Below are 19340 nucleotides of genomic sequence, written 5' to 3' on the forward strand. Positions count from 1 at the left end.
TGTAAAAAAAACAAATATTTTAGTGTAAGCATGTTCCATGCAATATTTAGGATACATTCACACAAAATCAGCATGTCTCGTGTAATATTTTAGACAACAAGGACATGAATCAGAGAAATTTGATAGAAAAGCTCAATCTTCCCTTGCATTCAGAGAAAACTACAAGCTAACAGAAGACCTAATTGTACTTAATTCACGTGACTTAAAATTTCTGTGAAAAAAGATGTTTTATTTCTTATCCTACTTAACAGAATTTTCATGTGCTATAAAAATTCATTTATTTCAGTTTCATCCATATTTCAATGGACAGTGGCCTGAGAAGTAGTGTTTCCTTCATTAGCAGAGATTACACATTATTTTCAAAATTCATAAAAGGCTGCGGTTTTCTAGATCCTAGAAAAAGATCAGCTCAAAGATACTACTGTATCATTACACTTACTCTGATAAAACTTATATATTTCTATTTTCATAATAAACCAGCCCACAATATATATGAAGTCAGATCTAAGTGATGCTTTTTCTCCTCTAAATGTAAACTCCCAGAGATTTCTGCCAGCATTTAAAAAGCCATCCTCGGGGCGCCTGGGTTGTTCAGTGAGTTAAAGCCTCTGCCTTCTGCTCTGGTCATGATCTCAGGATCCTGGGACTGAGCCCCGCATCAGGCTCTCTCTGCTCTGCAGAGAGCCTGCTTCCTCCTCTCTCTTTCCTGCCTCTCTGCCTACTTGTGATCTCTGTCTGTCAAATAAATAAATAAAAATCTTAAAAAAAAAAAAAAAGAAAGAAAGAAAAAGAAAAAGAAAAGAAAAGCCATCCTCTACCAAACAGCTGTACTTCTTAACCGCTGGAATCTGGTTCTTCTTCAGTGACTAAACAGAGCATGGAAGTAAATGAGTAGATCATAAATACTAACCAATTAGACTTCGAAGGGTATTTTTGGGGTAATTATAGACTTGAACACCTAAAGACAAACTACCACAGAAAAACAGTAAATGACGGTGGTTTAATTTAAATATAGATCTACAGATCTGGTATCTAATAAAGTTAGTCATTTTGTAATTTTGCTGGTATCAAGGCCTCTCATACGCCACACTCGAGATTACGAACACTGCAGAATGAGGGATTAAGAACAGGCAAAGAGTATCTGATGGACAAAGACAAAAAAGGAATTACAGGTGAATAACCAGATCAATCAATTTTAGAAGCTGGAACTGCAATAATATTCAGCCTTAGTTAAGTGCAGAGGAGCAGCCTGCAAAATGTAAGATAAACTGACCTCTGAGGAAGATTCCATGCAATCCACTCATTTTGTATTTTTAAAGCTGAAATCATGGGGCACCTGGGTGGCTCAGTGAGTTAAAGCCTCCGCCTTAGGCTCAGGTCATGATCCTAGGGTCCTGGTATCCAGCTCTCTGCTCCGCAGGGAGCCTGCTTCCTCCCCTCTCTCTCTGCCTGCCTCTCTGCCTACTTGTGATCTCTGTCTTTCAAATAAATAAATAAAATCTTTAAAAAAAAAAAGCTGAAATTATCTGATTGGTGTTTACTCCTTTAGAGTAACTAGATTTCTTAAGGGGAGTGTAGGGTCATTTCATTTTCAAGTGAAAATGAACAAAACAGAAGAAAATACAACTAATGTCATAGCTGAAAAATCTCAATTTATGATTCACTGATTCACTTCCAAAAAGAAGATATCCCTGACCAAGTGTTAAAGGGAGACCAACCTCCCCATAAAATAGAAAGCGAGTAACATTTGGTAAATGATTTCTATAAATTGATATGAAATAGAAATCATGGCTAAACTTTATTTTATCCCAGGAATTGATCATGGTTCTTGTACAAAGTCCTCAGGACCATCAACTCTGAAATGCTAATAATATATACAAATAAAGGTAGTGCCACTGTGGGTTATTTTCTTGAAGGAGTAATACCCTGGGTAATGTGTCTCACAACAGGAATTCTCAACTTGAACTATTAGGTCCATTTCAAGGAATTACGGGCCACTGATTTATTAGGTATTGTTTAAAAGAACATGTCATCTAATGTACACAAATGTAAATTTAACTGTCGTGGCACTCGCATTTTGAGAAACTCTGTGCTAATGCACTATGTACTTGGCTTTTTCAGAAGTGTTGATAATTAGGTACTTATCATAAAATCTGTTCTTTAGAATTAGCAGAGCACACAGTCCATGCATGCTCCTTTCTGTGCTCTGCTAAGGCAGAGACTGAACAGTAGCTACCTTAATTTGACCAGCCATGGTATCCAAAGTTATTTCCTTCAACCAGAGTTACATATTTCATGTTTAAAAGATTCGAACACTGTTTAAACAATTTTAAATGCATTCATAAATCTCCAATAGAACAGATGCTTGTTATCACATATACTACCAAAAATATGTCCATTTTCTTCACATTCTAGATAACAAGCAGATAGACAATGATAACATTAATGATTTTTAAGTAGTTATTTACTCATAAGGGGGATTGAACACTTATTCAAATATTTATTGGACTGATGAAAACTGATGTTCTGTTTTCATTTTAAAATGTTATCATACAATGTTAGTCATAACACAGTCTACGTATATGTGTATATGTTTAAATATATATATATACACATTTATATTTAGGTTTACAAAAAATAAAAACTGGAATATAATCATGGACTATGATGATATATATCTGTGTCTTTGTGTGTGTGTGTATATATATATATATATACATACAGAGAAATGCAGAGATCCATGTATGTGTGTATATATATAAAGAGAGAGAGACAGAGATGATATAGAGAAAATTATATTAATGGTATAGTTCCATATATGTACATAAATGATATGAATATACATGGTATATATGTGAATACACAAACATACGCATATAATGAATATATATATATACTAGCAAAACCAAATAAATATACATATATATATTTGCTACTTTAAGAAGTCACATAAAATGGTATGCAGCTACAAATCATCTTGAATTTCTTTTTATTCAGCCAAAATTGTACTTATAAGATTCATCCATGTAGTATTCAACTGTCATTTATTCAAATTCACTACTGTGTAATAGTCTACTATATAAAAATCTACAAATTATTTAATGCCAGTAGCTGTATACTACTAGTTGGTACTTTTCCTGGGTTTTTGTTGTTGTTGTTGTTTCGGTTTTTGAGAGGGCGAGAGCATGTGTGTGTGCGAGGAGGCAGGGGGAGCAGAGGGGGAGGAAGAGCGAGAGTCCTCATCTCCACACCCAGCACGGAGTCCCACACAGGGCTCAGTCTCACACCCCTGAGATCATGAACTGAGGTGAAATCAAGAGTCTGATGCTTAACCAACTGAGCCACCAGGCGCCCCTGCTGCTTTTATTTTCATTTTTGTTTTGGTTGTCCTGCTTGCAAAAACCAATACTGGTTTCCAAGTGTATCCATGAAAGAAGCTTTCTTCTGAGGTGTGTGATTATGCTTCTATTGGGAATATGAGCATCTCATATTGACAGAATTCACCAATTCACTTTATTCAGTCATGTGTATTGACCATTTTTACCATTTATAATTTTTTATCATCTATGTTTTCTGCAATGAAGTGGCCTCCTTTTTTCTTTGATTTGTATTTGCCTCATGTAACTTCATCTAGCCTTATCCTTTTGTTACTGAGATCCAACTTAATTACACTTTGTCAAAGGATATGTTCTGTATGATACTTCATTCTGAAATCTGTTTTATATCTAAGTGTTTTATATCTGCTTGAAAAGCATGTGAATTCTCTAAATTGATGGATGCAAAATAGACATTTTTTTTTAAAGATTTTATTTATTTGTTTGACAGACAGAGATCACAGGTAGGCAGAGAAAAAGGAGGAAGCAGGCTCCCTGCTGAGCAGAGAGCCCAGTGTGGGGCTCGATCCCAGGACCAAGATCATGACCTGAGCCAAAGGCAGAGGCCTTAACCCATTGAGCCACCCAGGTGTCCCACAATCGACATATTTTTATTAAATCAAGTTCGTTAATTTGTTGTTCTAATCTTTTATACTTTGAAAATTTTTTCTGTTCAACCTTTAGTAAGAAAGTTGCTTAAAATCTACCACTGTGATTGTGGTTTGTCCTATTTTCCCTGCAGTTGTCAGTTTTTGTTTTACATATAGATTTGTTTATATTTTATATATTTAGAATTGTTATCTCTCCCTCAAGAACTGAACCTCTTATCATTATGCACTGACCTTTTCCTCCTATGATGTTTGTCTTAAAATCTAAATTGTATGAGATTAATAATGTTATCTCAATATTCCTTTGGTTTATATTGCCTATAACCCATCTGTTTTTTTTTAAAGATTTTATTTTTTTTTTGACAGAGAGAGCACAAGCAGGGGGAGTGGCAGGCAGAGAGATAAACAGGCTTCCCACTGAGCAGGGAGCTGGATGCGGGGCTCCAACCCAGGACCCTGGGATCATGACCTGAGCTGAAGGCAGATGCTCAACCAACTGAGCCACTGAGGCAACCCTGTCTATTCTTTTGTTACAAACTCTCCATAGACTTATATTTTAAGTGTGCATCTTATGTAAACAGCTTAGAGTCAAATTTCCTTTTTTATTAAGCCCGACAATACCTTATTTAAGTAGAAATTTTAAACCACCCAGATTCATTAAAATTTTTCATAGCTGGTCTTTTGTTTTTTTAAACCATATTACTTTTACAATTCTATTTATCCATTTATACATTTTTCCTATGTATCCTCTCATGCCATTTCTTAAGAAAATAGAATTTTATTTTGTTGTCACTCTTCCTATAGCTTCAGAAGTTACATACCCTTTTCCTATCCTTCCACTGGTTATCCTTAAGGGTTTCCAAGTATGCAGAGCAAAGCTGTAACTCACTAACTCCAGACAATTCAAGGGCTTTAAAGCACCTTACTTCTGATCATTTCCACTACAAACTTACATGATTGTTTTACCCAACACCTTAGTCTATCTCCTTTTAACTGCATATATAAGGCAGACTATAGTTGTTTAGATTTACCCAGAGTTCCCTGGTCTTTGCTTATCTGAAAATATCTTTGCTTTTTCTTAGAAAATTGTTTTCACAGGTATGCAATTCTAAGTTGATTATTTTGTGTTTTGTTTTTACTTCAAAACCTTACACAGAATTCCTTCCTCTACTGGTTTCCATTGTTGCTGATAAAGTCTGCTGTCAACTTAATCGTCTTTTCTAAGTAGTTGATAGTGGTTTCTCTCTAGGGGCTCTAAAAGAAACTCTCTGGCATTTTAATTTTTACTACTACATGTCTATGACTGAATTTATTTGCATATATCCCTGTTTAGTATAAGCTATGCTTTTCTGTATCTGTGTGCTTATGTCTTTCATCTTTCAGTTCTAGAAATCTGCCATTATCTCCTCAAATAATTTTTCCCTATCTTCCATTCTTTATATTCTTTTCTCCTGGGACTCTAATTAGATGCAGGTTAAAACAGCTTGTTATGTTTCTATAACCTACTGTCTATTTTTGATACTTTCCACCCCCTTCCCCTCTTTTAAATATTTTGGCTAATGTCTTCAGCTTTAACTTGTGATTAATTCATTTACCTTCTATCACTTGCCAATCTGTTATTGAACCTACCCACATTTTAAGTTTCAACAATTATATTTTCAATTCAAAAAATACTATTTCTTTCTTTTTTTGAACGTTTCTAGTCCTCTAGAACGTTTCTAGTCCTTTCAAACGTCCTTTGAACGTTTCTAGTCCTTTAGTTCAAAAAAAATTTTTTGAACGTATCTAGTCCTCCATAGTCTTATGGAGTTTGGTCAGTTTGTAAATATGATTTTCATTTCTTTAAACACTTATTTTTTATAACTGAAAAGTATTATATTTTATAGCTTTCTTACAACTAAAAATATACTCTTGTAACTTATCATCTTCCTGGGTATCTAAATGCATTATTTGCATTTCCTACTGATTTCCCATAGAATGGTATAAATCCCTTCCTGTAGAGTTAAATTCTGTAACAATGAGCTCATCTGAGATTTATCTTCTGCCACAGATACCACGGAGGTGAAAATTAAGAGTATTTCATATAGACAACTACGTGTTTATTTCTGAAAGAAGTCAGAAGGAGGCTCTAAACTTGGCACCACTTTTGCCACCTTGAAGGTCCAGCTTAACATGAAACAGATTCAGCAGCCTCTCACTCTTAGGAACTCTGGCACAGTCTCCTGACTGACTTACATCAATACTGGTATTTGCCTCAGTGCAACCTCACACTCCCTGCTTAATATTCACTTCTCCCCAGTCTGGGTTTAGTCCACTCTTGGTGAACGGAAGACAAGAAAAGCTTCAGAAATTTCTCTAATTCATGGAAGTCCAGCAAGGCCTTGAAAAATATGTTTTATCTATTCTAGTTGTTTTGTGAGGAGACAGTACTCCTACTTACTCCAGAAACTAAGTTATAACACAGAAAATTTTAATGAGGAGAATGGTAGGTAATCAATTAAGAGAAGGGGTACACTGTTTAATTAAATAATAAATAATAAAAGGAAAAGAGTGTGGGAAACAAATTCAGGAATAGAACATAGTCAGTCAAATGTAAGCTAGCGGTAACCTAAGTAAATATGAAACATTAAGAGAACTGACCAAGTTCTAGTTACTGACTGAATAATGTTTGCAGTTCAACAAAAATTAAACCAGATTCTTCTTGAAAATTCCCACTGAGTGGACTCTACACCAAGGTTTTCACTCATAAATCTCAATCAACTCTCCTGCTTCTCAGCTGTAGTATTTTTATTGCTACCTGATTTCACATATTTCATTGATCTTAGCTTCTGCTACCTTTTTACTACACCATAAGTCTTATACATAAAGCACTCAAAAGTTTAGAATATTCCCTAGTTATAACAGAATTATGGAGAAAGTTTCCCAACATGTATAATACAAATAAATATAAATTTAACCAGAAAAATATTCTTGTGATATGATAAATTTGTCCTTTTATACGGTCTTCAAAATGTAGCATGTGGGGAAAATGTTCTGATAGCAGAACAAATTTTCAGCATCCATAGGACTATCTCCTTTCACATACCTAGAACCTCCACTGCTGTTCAACTTTCAGTAGAGTTTCAGAAAGTGTAAGTCTCCAAATTGCGAATATTTCTACAAGAACTCATAAACCGATCAGAGAAAAACTATTCAGTACCTTAATCCAGGACCACATGAATTACAGCAGGTTTTAAAAATAAGTTCACAAGTGGGGCTCTTGGGTGGCTCAGCTGTTTAAGCCTCTGCCTTCAGCTCAGGTCATGATTCTGGGGTCCTGGGATTGAGCCAGGTCTCGGGGACCAGGGAGTCTGCTTCACTCTGGCCTTCTGCCCCTCTCCCCCCACTCATGTTCATTTTCTCTCTATAATATATAAATAAAATCTTTATTTATTTTTTACTTTGTTTTTTGACAGAGAGAGACACAGCAAGAGAGGGAACACAAGCAGGGAGAGAGGGGGGGAAGAAGCAAGCTTCCTGCTGAGCAGGACCACGACCTGAGTAGAAGGCAGACACTTAATGACTGAGCCACCCCGTCACCCCATAAATAAAATCTTATTTTTAAAAAAGTGCAGGAGGATTTTCGTGCCCTAGGAACAAGTTCTGCTCAGTTTTCTCATCTAAAAAAAATGCTAAAAGAATGCACAGACAATTGTCATTTGGTGTGGAGCCCTAAATCTTCAGAAGGGTTTCAAGACCATCTAATAGTCTGAGGTTAAACTGTAACTTCCCATGGAGAGCTTGGCTTATCCTTAACGACTGCAAAGTCAAAAAATTACAGGCACTTCATTTACTTAAAGATATATTCACTGAGCACTTAATAGCCATCCTGGCACTTCTATAGATATGGCCGTGAAAAAGACGAGACTAGTCTCTTCTCTTGAGAGCTTATTTTCATTACTATGAACTAAAATCTCAAATTTTTCAGTAATATTTTTATTCATACTTTTAGATCCTGGGAGATTTTTTGTTTAACCAAATCATATAGAAACTCTTTTTCCAGACATATTTTCAAGCAACAGCCTCAGCTTCCTCAAAAAAAGCCACTCATGCAAATGATCTGGTATCCAGATGTATCAGTGTGTATGTGTGTGTGTGCACGCGCACGTGTGTGTGGTATGTCATGGTGTGCCTAATTTCCTCACAATTAAGGAAAGCCTCGTCTTTCAAAAATAGAATGGATCACCTAATTTTTCTACCACCTAACAAATGTATACACACACTAGCAAAGCTCAGGAGGAAGGTAATGTCTGCTAGCCCAGAAATAAATTAGCATGCAGCTAACATCAGAGGAGCCAGAAACACTCACTACGAGTGTGAACACATATTTGATTGCAGGACTGTGTCTTTCCTAGGGCTGACCTTATAAATTAAACAGTGTAAATCTCAAGGAAGTGTTTTCCGAACATTCAGATTCACTGTGAACATTAGGATGCCCTTCAAATTAACATCCAACATTATTAGCCTATTGTTGGACATGAACTGCTTCATTACTGGGGACTGACAAAACACACACACTCATACTGACACACGACTTCTAAAAAGAATGGGAGGAACTGTTCAAAGTCTTGGAACGGGAAAATTAAAATCTGTTTAAAAACTTTAAAATCTTGGGATGGGAAGATTTTTAAACTAGGATGCTGAGTCTACAGTAGGAGAAATATTTAAAAATAGTAAATAAAGCTCTTTACTTTGATTCTTAGAGGCGCAGCAACAAAAAAGCATCTACTAAGCACTAAGTAACCTCTGAACGAGCTGTATTTCCAGGATTTTACTAAACTAATTCCCACTTATACAACCAAGTCTCAGGTTAGATGCTCCTTCTTTAGGGAGGCATTTCCTCATCTACAAGATTAGATTTTGTGGTCATTCTCTTCAGTGGTCTCTACTTCATCTGTTGTGACACTTGAACTCATAATGATATGTTAATGACTTCCCTACTAAACTGTAAGTTCCATGTGGGCGCAGAGTAGTTCTGTCCTGTTTTCTCCTTTATCATCAATGCCCGGCACAATGTGTATTCTTGGCTTTAATTCGTTAAGGAATGACTGTATAAATGAAATAAAGAGATACATCCTAAACCCATCTTTAGAAAATATGGGCACCTGGGTGGCTCAGTCGTTAGGCATCTGCCTTCGGCTCAGGGCATGATCCCAGAGTCCTGGGATCGAGCCCTGCATTGGGCTCTCTGCTCAGCAGGAGGCCTGTTTCTCCCTCTCCCACTCCCCCTGCTTATGTTCCCTCTCTCGCTGTGAATCTCTCCATCAAACAAATAAAATTAAAAAAAAAAAAAAGAAAATATGAAAGATTAACTGGGAAAAGTAATATTTACAAAAATAATACGATGAAAGTGGGAAAAAAACAACAACCCATGAATGTATCCTATATCTCTGTTTATGGATCTGTAATAACTGAAGTGGGCTTTCCCCACTCAGAGGAGTGAGCATACAGAAATCCAAAGTCACGTTATCTACAGAATTCTCACCTTCAGATGACTGTTTCCTTGCAAAATGAGGATGTTGCTCAATTTTATTTTTTAAAGCCAGAAGAATGTCCAATCTCACGTTAAAAGAAAAATGAGCCTCGTGTTCTCACCCTGATGGATTCCCAGGAGGAACAGAGAAGAGAACACATGATGACGGCGCCTTCCATGTGGAAGACGCTCCACCAGAAATGAGGGCACGTGGAGGCACCCAGCAAGGACAAAGACATGAATTGTGGTAAATGAGTGAACTCAGCAGCATTACCGTCATCGCTGCAAACTGTAAAATACACTCAGTAAATGGAAGAAAGCAGGTACGAATCGGAAGAGTAAATGGTCTGAAACAAGCGACCAAATTAAAATCCGTGATTACCACGTCTATAAATCCATAATCTGCAGTTTCACGAATGATCTTTTACGTTTACCTTTCCTGCAACTTCCCCAAGTCACCGCAATCATTCCTGATGATTCTGGGATCAGCCCTCTAGCTTCTTTCGATGGTTTCCTTTGACATTGCACCCTCCCCACCCCACCCCCTACGATGGCCTACCTGTAGTGTCGGGAAATCTCTTCTTCCACCTGGGTGATGAAATCACATTTGGTACACGAGTGTTCCTTGCTTTCCTTGACAGCCGGCTGCCCGTCCGATCCTTGCAGGTGATTGGCTTCCTGTTTGACCTCCGATGCTTGGGACTCGTGGGAGCTCTCGTAGTGGAAAAGGAGCACATCCACGTCGGGGGTGGAGAAGGAGCACTGATGGCACTGGTGTTTGACTCGCGAGCTTCCGGCTGCCCCCGGAGACAAGTGCAAAAGCAAGAGTGCACAGTGGGAACAATTACTTTTTCGACAAGCAAACGGGTAAGTAATTTCTCCAAGGTGCTTTTCAGGGCTGCAAAGGCCTCTGGGACAGAAGGGACAGTGTTTAATGGTACATTTATGAATGTTATGGAGCTGCTGATAGTGACGGAGGAGCGGCCCCACTACAATGACGTCGGGGCCGTGGCTTTTGGAGTATCTAAAATCACAGAACTGACAATTATAGCTCGTTACCATATTATCCTCTGCTCCCTTGCTGGAGAAGTCCTTCTTTTTAGCCCCACTAGAGCCCTTGTCTGCCTTGGCCATCGGCTCCCCTTCTGCACTTTTGGCTAGATCATTCTGGTTAATGACAGAGCCCCTGGAAAGCTTATCATTCAACTCTGGATTAAGGCCGCCTGACTGCGCTCCTCCGTGCTGTTTGCCATAATGTTCTAGCAATTTAAGTGAGCTAGATGACTCACAGCTGAAACTACAAAATTTACACCAGTAGTAACTGGTGGCCTCTGTACCATTTTGTCTCGAGGAATCGAGGGGCTTGATGGGCACTGAGTAGCCAACAGGAGTGTCATCTCCCGTCTTGACCGTGATCTTGTCCTGCCACTTTCCCAAGTCTCCAGAATCACTGGATCGAAGTGCAGGGATGGATTTGTTAGAGTTTTTCTCTGAAGGTTTTGCACCCTCAGAGGAGGGGAGAGAAGCTTTGATTTTGTTCGGGTGAGTCTGAAGAAAATGTTGTTCTAGTTCAGTTGAGGAGTTGCCCATGTAAGTGAAATTGCAGAATTTACAGCGGAAGTACTTGGTGTTTCCCTGGCAATCGGGTGTTTTCCGTCCAATGCCAATGAATGTTCCACCCGAAGTGACCTGGTACAGAAGAGATGGGCGTTATTTGAAAGGTATCATTCATTTCGCGCTCTCTGTAGGAGGGGGGAGGGGGCACTGCCAAGTATTATTCCACATCAAAAAATACAATAGTACTTCTGCTTATTATGAAATCACTTGAATAATCAGAGCCAAAGAAACGCACTCTTCATTTCTCAATAGCTACTCTTTGAGAGGCTCATTATGCTAAACATTTTTGGCCAAAGTAACAGATAAAGATAAGTAATAAGAGGACTATAACTAGCTCAATGGATTTAATAAATACTCTTCTTAAAAAGCCAAGAAAACAATTTTCAAGTAAGTAGGTTTTACTACTGTTTCCTTCAAACCACAGGCTTGCAGAAGTATCCAAATCACAGGGGATTTCTTCTCGTGAAGTTAAGGGTTGCTGTCAAAACCAGAGGCAGTTGCTTAGAGATTACTCAATGCAGTCGTTCTCCAAGGAAATCCTCTGTTCAGTTCCTATAGCAATGAAGCCTTGGGCAAAGATGAAGTCTACCTTTTGGGTAAAACAAAGCTGCTAAAATGACCACACAAAACGCCTTATAATTAAAGCCCAAGCAGGCACTATTACACCAAAAACAAAATGAATGCAGTGGATCTGAAGTCTTGGTGAAGAGAGTCTAATGTAAAAAGTTTAAAATGATTTCCAATCCAGGATAAAGGAAAAGAAAAAAACCTTCCAGGGCCTCATCTGATCAAGGCTCTGTCTCAGTGGGTCATGGGGGTGGTCAAAGGCCTAAATAAAGTAATCCCATCACAGGAATGATCATAGCTCTTCTTTCTATCTGAATTCTAAAACTGTACAGCATTAGGGCAATGAAGGTATTCAAAAATCACTTTATATAAAATCCTTTCTCCTTCTTCAGTGTGCCCTGCAAAGGGCAGCTTCGCCAAGCGCCACCAATGAGTAGCCAAAATTCCTGGCTTAAAACCGAGTTTTTGGGGCGCCTGGGTGGCTCAGTGGGTTAAGCCGCTGCCTTCGGCTCAGGTCATGATCTCAGGGTCCTGGGATCGAGTCCCGCATCGGGCTCTCTGCTCAGCAGGGAGCCTGCTTCCTCCTCTCTCTCTCTCTGCCTGCCTCTCTGCCTACTTGTGATGTCTCTCTGTCAAATAAATAAATAAAATCTTTAAAAAAAAACAAAACAAAACAAAAAAAAAACCGAGTTTTTGATAGAAATGCTCCAAAAAAGGAGAGACTTCCTCTTCTATCAGAGAATTACTGAGTTTTTCTTGCTACCAGATGTAATAGATTAGGCACGTGACATAATCATGTTCTGCCTCCTTCAACAGCTGCTCAGAAATGACATGTGTGATCACTGCTCATATCCAAATCACTCCATGAGAAAAGTCTCAAGCATCTCAAAAATCATTTCAGAGGTTCCACTTAATATGCAAATAATATTCCTTTAGCACACTGAGACACATGTTTGCACCTCTGTTGTACACGACTAAGAATGCCGTCCGTTCTGCCACTTACGGAGAGGCTGTGAGCTTGATCAAAAGACTTAATCTGTCTGGCCAAGGGTTAATTCAGCTGGGGACAACTATATATTTGTTTCTGGTATTACAGCTCCCGGAAATGTGCATGATCACAACACTTACTGTATATTAAGACAATAATTTGCAAACATCTCTCGCAGCCTTTAACGAAGGATAACAATGTTTCACTTTGGGGGCTGTCTACACCCACCATGGCAAGAACACAGGCTTCAGTCTGTCCGCAACAGCACGGCATCCTCTAAACAGAAGGGAAAGGAGGGGGCACCCTCCCAGCCAGCAGTCTGGCCATGGGCTGTGTGAGAGATGTCAAAGCCAGACCACATGAGGATACAGCCAATGCACCCTTCTAACCTAGCACTTTAGGGACTAGAACAACTAACAATGTGCCCTGGGACGCCATCACATTGCAAAGTCCCTCCATCTATTTCCCAACTCACTAGAGGTGAGGAGAAACCTTATTTCCAAAAACAAAACAAAGCATTTCATTGGGCTTCCATCAACTCTGGTACTTTGTTCAGAAACATCAACTTGAATCAAAAGGGGCAAATGCAGAAGTTATAGGCCCTTCTTCTCTAATGCGAGCAAAGCGGGTATGCCAAAATTTTCTTGCTTTTGCTACGATGTTGCTTCAGAATTGTCAATCTTCCTAATATAAAATGTTTTTAACTTCTGCTTGTAGAACAGGGATTCCTGAGAAACCACAAGACATCAGCAGTGTGTCTTTGATTTTGCAATCTCCAAGATGCATATTCCATGTCCACACTGAAAGGACTGAACCAGGAGCATTTAGAGTCCTAGGGAATCCCTAAACATAGGGTTTTGAAGTGAACCAAAGTTATTACTAAGATCACAGTATCCCTTCCAGTATTTGACAAAAGCTTTAAGAATAAAAAAAGGCCAGGCTAAAAATGACTACTATCAGGTGAAAAGACCATGAAAGAAAGAAGAAAGGCTGTGTGGTAAACAGACAAAACCAAAAACAAAACTGCCAGTGTTGCATTTTGGTTTGGAATTAACTAAGTTACCACTGCAAACCTCATTAAATCTTTTAAGTCCCTGGTATCTGGTGTCTACAGGTTGTGTTTTTTACCCAGGGAAAGCCAGCCAGCTTCACTATTTAAGATTATTATTTAAGATGCTCTTTCAAAAACCACCCAAGTAAGCAAACGAAAACAGAAGGATCTCAACTAATGACAAGAACAATAATATTGACACTTCTATAAGGTTATCTGTTCACCTTCTTGGTAAATAGCAATAAATCATATTAGCTTTATACTACTTAAAGCTAGTATAGCTAGCTTAGAGCTAGTTTTATATTACTTAAAGCTAATATAGACATTCAAAAATATGTAAAAAATTATTAAAAGCCAACTGTGGGAACATTATTACTTAGTGTTCTATTCCTTTGCTCTTTCAAAAAGATTTAAAGGCTACCCTTGTGACCATATTTACACTTTCCTTTAAAAAGATGGACTTTTAAGTCAAGATGAAACAAACTGATGTATATCATTTAAATGCCATTCTAAAATAAAATATAATTTATTATTCTAGAAGACCATACCTAATACTGCTGACCATATCTATTTTATTTTAATGACACATAAATGTTAACTTGAAACAATTCTTTCCTAGGTTAAATACAGACAGCAAGAACAATTATACAAAATAAGTGTGTTTGCAGCAACAGTCTCTTCAATCTTACGGCCAGGAAACAGCAGCTACACATTCAGAGAATTATCTCAAACTTTTCAAATGGTTGAACCCAGCAAGGAGTAGGGGGAAAAAAAAAACCCTTACCATTCCCTAGCTATAATTAGACTAAAAAAGAGATCACAAATAGAATAAAGAGTGTAAGTTTCAATCTTTTTTCCTTTTGCTAACAAGAATTATAATTATAGCCTGTTAATCCGGCCATTCCTTCGACACGGATATCCATACTTTAAAATTTCCATTAAACTGTAAATTCTGTTTGGACCGAAGATTATACCTATTCACTCATTTAATTAGCAGCTACTGAGTATTTAGTTTGTGCCAGTCTCTGGAATAGGTGTTGGAACAACAGTGAGCAAGCTAGACCACACCTTTGCCTTCAAATTACTGATAGTTGAAGATATAGATTTGTAGCTAATAGTATTAATCTTTACTTGGACTTGTTTGCTCCCAGCGGAAGTTCCAGAAGTTAAAGTCTGTGCAAAAACACACTATTCAACCCCCTGGCATCTCAATCTCCTCAACTTTATGGACATAAACAACAGCGTACACCTGGCCATCTTTGGGATTATTGTGAGATCAAGGGGGAGAATGTAGCTGAAATTGATCTGTAAACTCAAGATCAGTGCTGTCCAACAGAACTTTCTGAGACAATGGAAATGTTCCACAGTCCACCAACAGGGTAGCTACAGGCCACATGTGGGTGGGTACTGGACACTTGAAATAGGGCTAGTGCAACTGAGGGACTGATTTAAATAATTTTTATTGATTTTCATTAATTTAATTTGAATTTGCTGAAATTTAAATAGCCACATGGAGCTAGCATATGCCTGTCAGCCAGCATTCTCTAACAGTACGATTCCCATAAAGGGGATTATTATTTAATAAAATGGAATACCTAATCTAATTTCTCCTGCTAATGGGATGAAAAGGCTAAACAGTGAGGACATGGTGAAGTCATTCACTGACAAAACTCATAAGCTTGTCACTCTTAGTGTTCTTAGCTGTAAATGAAAAGGTTCGATTCTGTTGCTACTAAGCTAATGTTTCTGTTCGACTTCCTTCATAGACCGAAGGAATGATATTTTATTCATCCTTGGAAGTAAGCAGGGGCTCAATACACTTGGGTTGAATGAATGAAGTTATTGTGAGAGATGCAAGCACACATGAAAATTTTTTACCCAGGGCCATGAATTGCGTGGGATGAAAACATGACTGTTTCACACACCCCCTCCCCCTTTATTGACTCAACCAGACGTATCTGGGCTTCTTCAAAAAACTGAACAAAATGCATCTTTCACCCAAAAACAAACAACTATGGAGGCATTTGTTTGTGAATCATAGATAAATAAGAACACCTGACATACCTGTTAAAGGCATGAAAAAGAACAGAGTTGAAGTTGTTTTTCACAGATATGGTGGCTTTTTATTCTATTTTAAACTTAGTTTTAAAAACTATTCCTTCTGGGGCGCCTGGGTGACTCAGTGGGTTAAGCCTCTGCCTTCAGCTCAGGTCATGATCTCCAGGGTCCTGGGATCAAGCCTCGCATTGGGCTCTCTGCTCAGCAGGGAGCCTGCTTCCTCCTCTCTCTGCCTGCCTCTCTGCCTACTTGTGATATCTCTCTCTCTCTCTGTCAAATAAATAAATTTTTTAAAATCTTTAAAAAAAAAATTAAAAATAAAAAATAAAAACTATTCCTTCTATATAAGTATGTCTCATGGCCTTTGTTTCTGATTTATTTACATATGTCTTTTCACAAAAATGTTTCACTGTAGAAGTTAAAAATATAAAGGGCTGACTTTTTGCAAGGTATTTAACCTTAATTCATTTACTTCCTTCTAATAATATGGAACAAAAACTGGTAAGAGTAATATCTAAAAGAATATGTCAAAGGAAAAGTTTTTTTTTGAAGCCTCAGAACTCTTGAAATGACACTTCAGGCCATGTAGTTCTTGTCAGGGGAACAAAAAGGGTTGTTTGAACTAAATACAAACTCTTCCTCAGATGTGGTTCATTTTCAAGTGCTATAATTGATAGCAACAGAGACAATTAGGAGGGTACTAATTTAAGGGGACTTGAGGTTATGGGCTGATAGTCAAAACAGTAAAACCTTCACTTAATAAAAAGCTAAGTTGCTCAAAATCACTGCTCAGAGACTGAAGTTACAAATAGCTTGAAGAAATCTGTCAGGGCCGATCTTGGCTGAAAATAACGAGAGGCAGAATTACTGTGCTCGTCCACGCAGGGAGTGTTTCCGCATTGTGAGTGCTTCAAAAAACAGTGTGGAAGAGGAGCGCGCCGCCGTGATGAGCGTTTGGTGGCTAGTTTAGACAGTTCAATAACAAATCTACCTGGACGGTGATCTTCTCAGTCCCTTGCCATCACACCCTGTTCCTGGCATTGCTGGAGTCACCGCCATATTCCTATAAACACCCTTTTCCACAAAGTAAGTCAAAAATCCAAAAAATTTTTTTGAATTATAACAAGCAACAATTTTTTTTTTTTTTTGTGGTGGGGGGGGCAAAACTTAAACTGGTACAAGGGACAATTTTAAGGGTAAAGTCCTGCATATATTAAATTATGCATATTTTTATTATCAGCTTTTTGGATTACAGCCATCAATAGTCTACCCCAACTGGTTTTCTCACTTCACCCAGCAAAATGCCGACCTGAGTGTCTAGGGTTATTTGGTATCTGGGCTGACGGAATACCAATAAATCTTAAAGTCAGCCTCAAGAATTTGGGGGAAAAATGTTTTGTGGGGAAAAGTGCAAAACACAACAAAAAATGCAAGGCAAGTGGATTATAAAGCTGAGTGCATTATCCACAGAACTCTTCTGCATCTGACCCAACTTTGCCACAGGCTCAGAAGGGAAACAGAGAAGAACTAAGTGTTCTAAAGAGTGTCTTAAATGGGAAAAACAAGAGTGTGGAATCACTGTGTGACATCCTTCCTCTAGGGAAGGGTGCTTTGTTGCATGCCTACTTCGTGCTAAACATAGATGATCCAAAGAGAAGTGATGGAGTCCAAAACCCCAGCACGTCAGTGGTCTGGGGCAGAAAGCTCACAAGCAAACAGATGACAACAGCGGAGGGCGAGCTTCTGCTGGAAGGTACCAAGTTCCAGGACAACACAGAGGAAGAGAACCTAAGCCACACTGACAGGTCGGCAAAGGCCTTCGGAACGAGGTCACAACCGAGCTGTGGACTCATGAACTCAAAGACAGTGACTGCAGAAAGGCTTTTCAGGTGCAGGAAACAAAGTGAGTAAAGCACAAGACAGTGAAACAGAGCAAGCTGCTAAGGAACCCTGAAGGGAGACCAGGGGTGAAAGAGAATTTGGAAAAGCGATGTCTTATTGGAGAGAAAGAGTTCTACTGAATGACACAAGTATAATTAAAATGATACTTTTTTTTAAAATTTTATATATTTATTTGACAGAGAGAGATCACAAGTAGGCAGAGAGGCAGGCAGAGAGAGAGGGAAGCAGGCTCCCTGCTGAGCAGAGAGCCGGATGCGGGACTCGATCCTAGGACCCCGAGACCACGACCCGAGCTGAAGGCAGCGGCTCAACCCACTGAGCCACCCAGGTGCCCCTAAAATGATACACATTTTATAGAAAGTAGAGCAGTAGAGCTATTCTTCCTACGAAAGGTAGGATGTGGCTCCGTAAGTAGAATTAAAAAAAAAAAAAATCAAAGAAAGAAAGGAAGGGAGGCAGGACAAGAGGGAGGAAGGGAAGGAGAGGAGGAGGAAGCAAGGAGAAAAGAGACAGGAAAAGGACAGGAGGGGAGGGCTGCAGGAAGGGGGGAGGGGGAGGCAAGAGCAGGAGAGAAAGGAAGAGAATGGAAGGGATCAGAAAGAGAAAAGAAGTAACTAAAGAAACCACTAAGAATTTCCTAAGTAAACATGAAGGGTGGGGGCCATAAAAGCGTAAAGCACGAAGCAAACTTCTCAACAGTTTGGGGGGAGACACACACATCAGAAAAAAATCCAGGGTAACCATAGCATTTCCAGCCCTGCCAACTTGGAAATGGGAGTACAGAACAAGGGAGGGGGGGAGCCGTTAGGGGAGGGGCTAACAACTTGAGCTTTCTGCACGTTGACTTGGAGGGGCTGGTGGGACATCAAGGTGAAGCCACCCATCAGCTGGAAAAACAGGTCTTAAAACAAATCGCTGTTGATTGTAAGATCCCCAAATATGCTACTGGACTCATGAAAGAAGTCAGGTGCTCTTTAGTCTGACATCAGCGGGTCATTGAAGTATTAAAGGGTAAGCAGGGTAAGCCAGAGACAAGCATTTCTCAAGTCCCTCCCCGCAGCTCCACCCCTCATGTTCAAGATCCCGGGAGGCCACGCAGCGGAGCTGGAGCATGGTTGGAGTATGCGGTACGTGTCCCTGAGACACTCTAAAGGCGTTCTGAGGTCTTCTCTCCCCGTCCTGTACTTATAGGCAGGCAAAGAATAAAATGTTAATTACAAAGCCATGGAGAATATAAATGGAAGCCGGATGTATCTAATATTTAACCTTCATAGAAAAACCAACACCAAGGGGCATCTGGGTGGCTCAGTGGGTTAATCCTATGCCTTTGACTCAGGTTATGATCTCAGGATGCTGGGATCGAGCCCCCAGACAGGCTCTAGCCCCCAGTCAGGCTTTCTGCTCAGCAAGGAGCCTGCTTCCCCCTCTCTCTCTGCCTGCATCTCTGCCTACTTGTGATATCTCTCTCTCTGTGTCAAATAAGTAAAGTCTTAAAAAAAAAAAAGAAAGAAAGAAAGAAAAACCAACCCTAAGATTGTGCCTGGTAACCAGAAGAGAATATTACAAGTCCGTCGCCATTTATTAAATCATAAATCCCTAAAACAAAGTCCTCCAAATGAGGGGAATATAAACTAAATCAAATAAATGGATAAAATGTCACTTC

The 19340-nt window shown here is 39.0% G+C and overlaps 1 protein-coding gene across 9 annotated transcripts in view; it reads right to left on the reverse strand.

Moving 5' to 3' along the window:
* Positions 1-19340, reverse strand: part of TRPS1 (transcriptional repressor GATA binding 1) — a 254297-nt gene that overhangs the window by 180402 nt on the left and 54555 nt on the right. For 8 of the 9 annotated variants that reach the window (XM_032316309.1, XM_032316314.1, XM_032316313.1 and 5 more), the window contains one exon: positions 10054-11183. In XM_032316309.1, coding sequence (XP_032172200.1) covers positions 10054-11183 — 1130 coding nt within the window. The remainder of the gene's footprint in view (positions 1-10053; positions 11184-19340) is intronic. The other variant, XM_032316318.1, reaches the window with a different exon arrangement.

The sequence above is a fragment of the Mustela erminea genome, chromosome 16 (genome assembly GCF_009829155.1).
Source record: "Mustela erminea isolate mMusErm1 chromosome 16, mMusErm1.Pri, whole genome shotgun sequence".
Classification (NCBI taxonomy): Eukaryota; Metazoa; Chordata; class Mammalia; order Carnivora; family Mustelidae; genus Mustela; species Mustela erminea.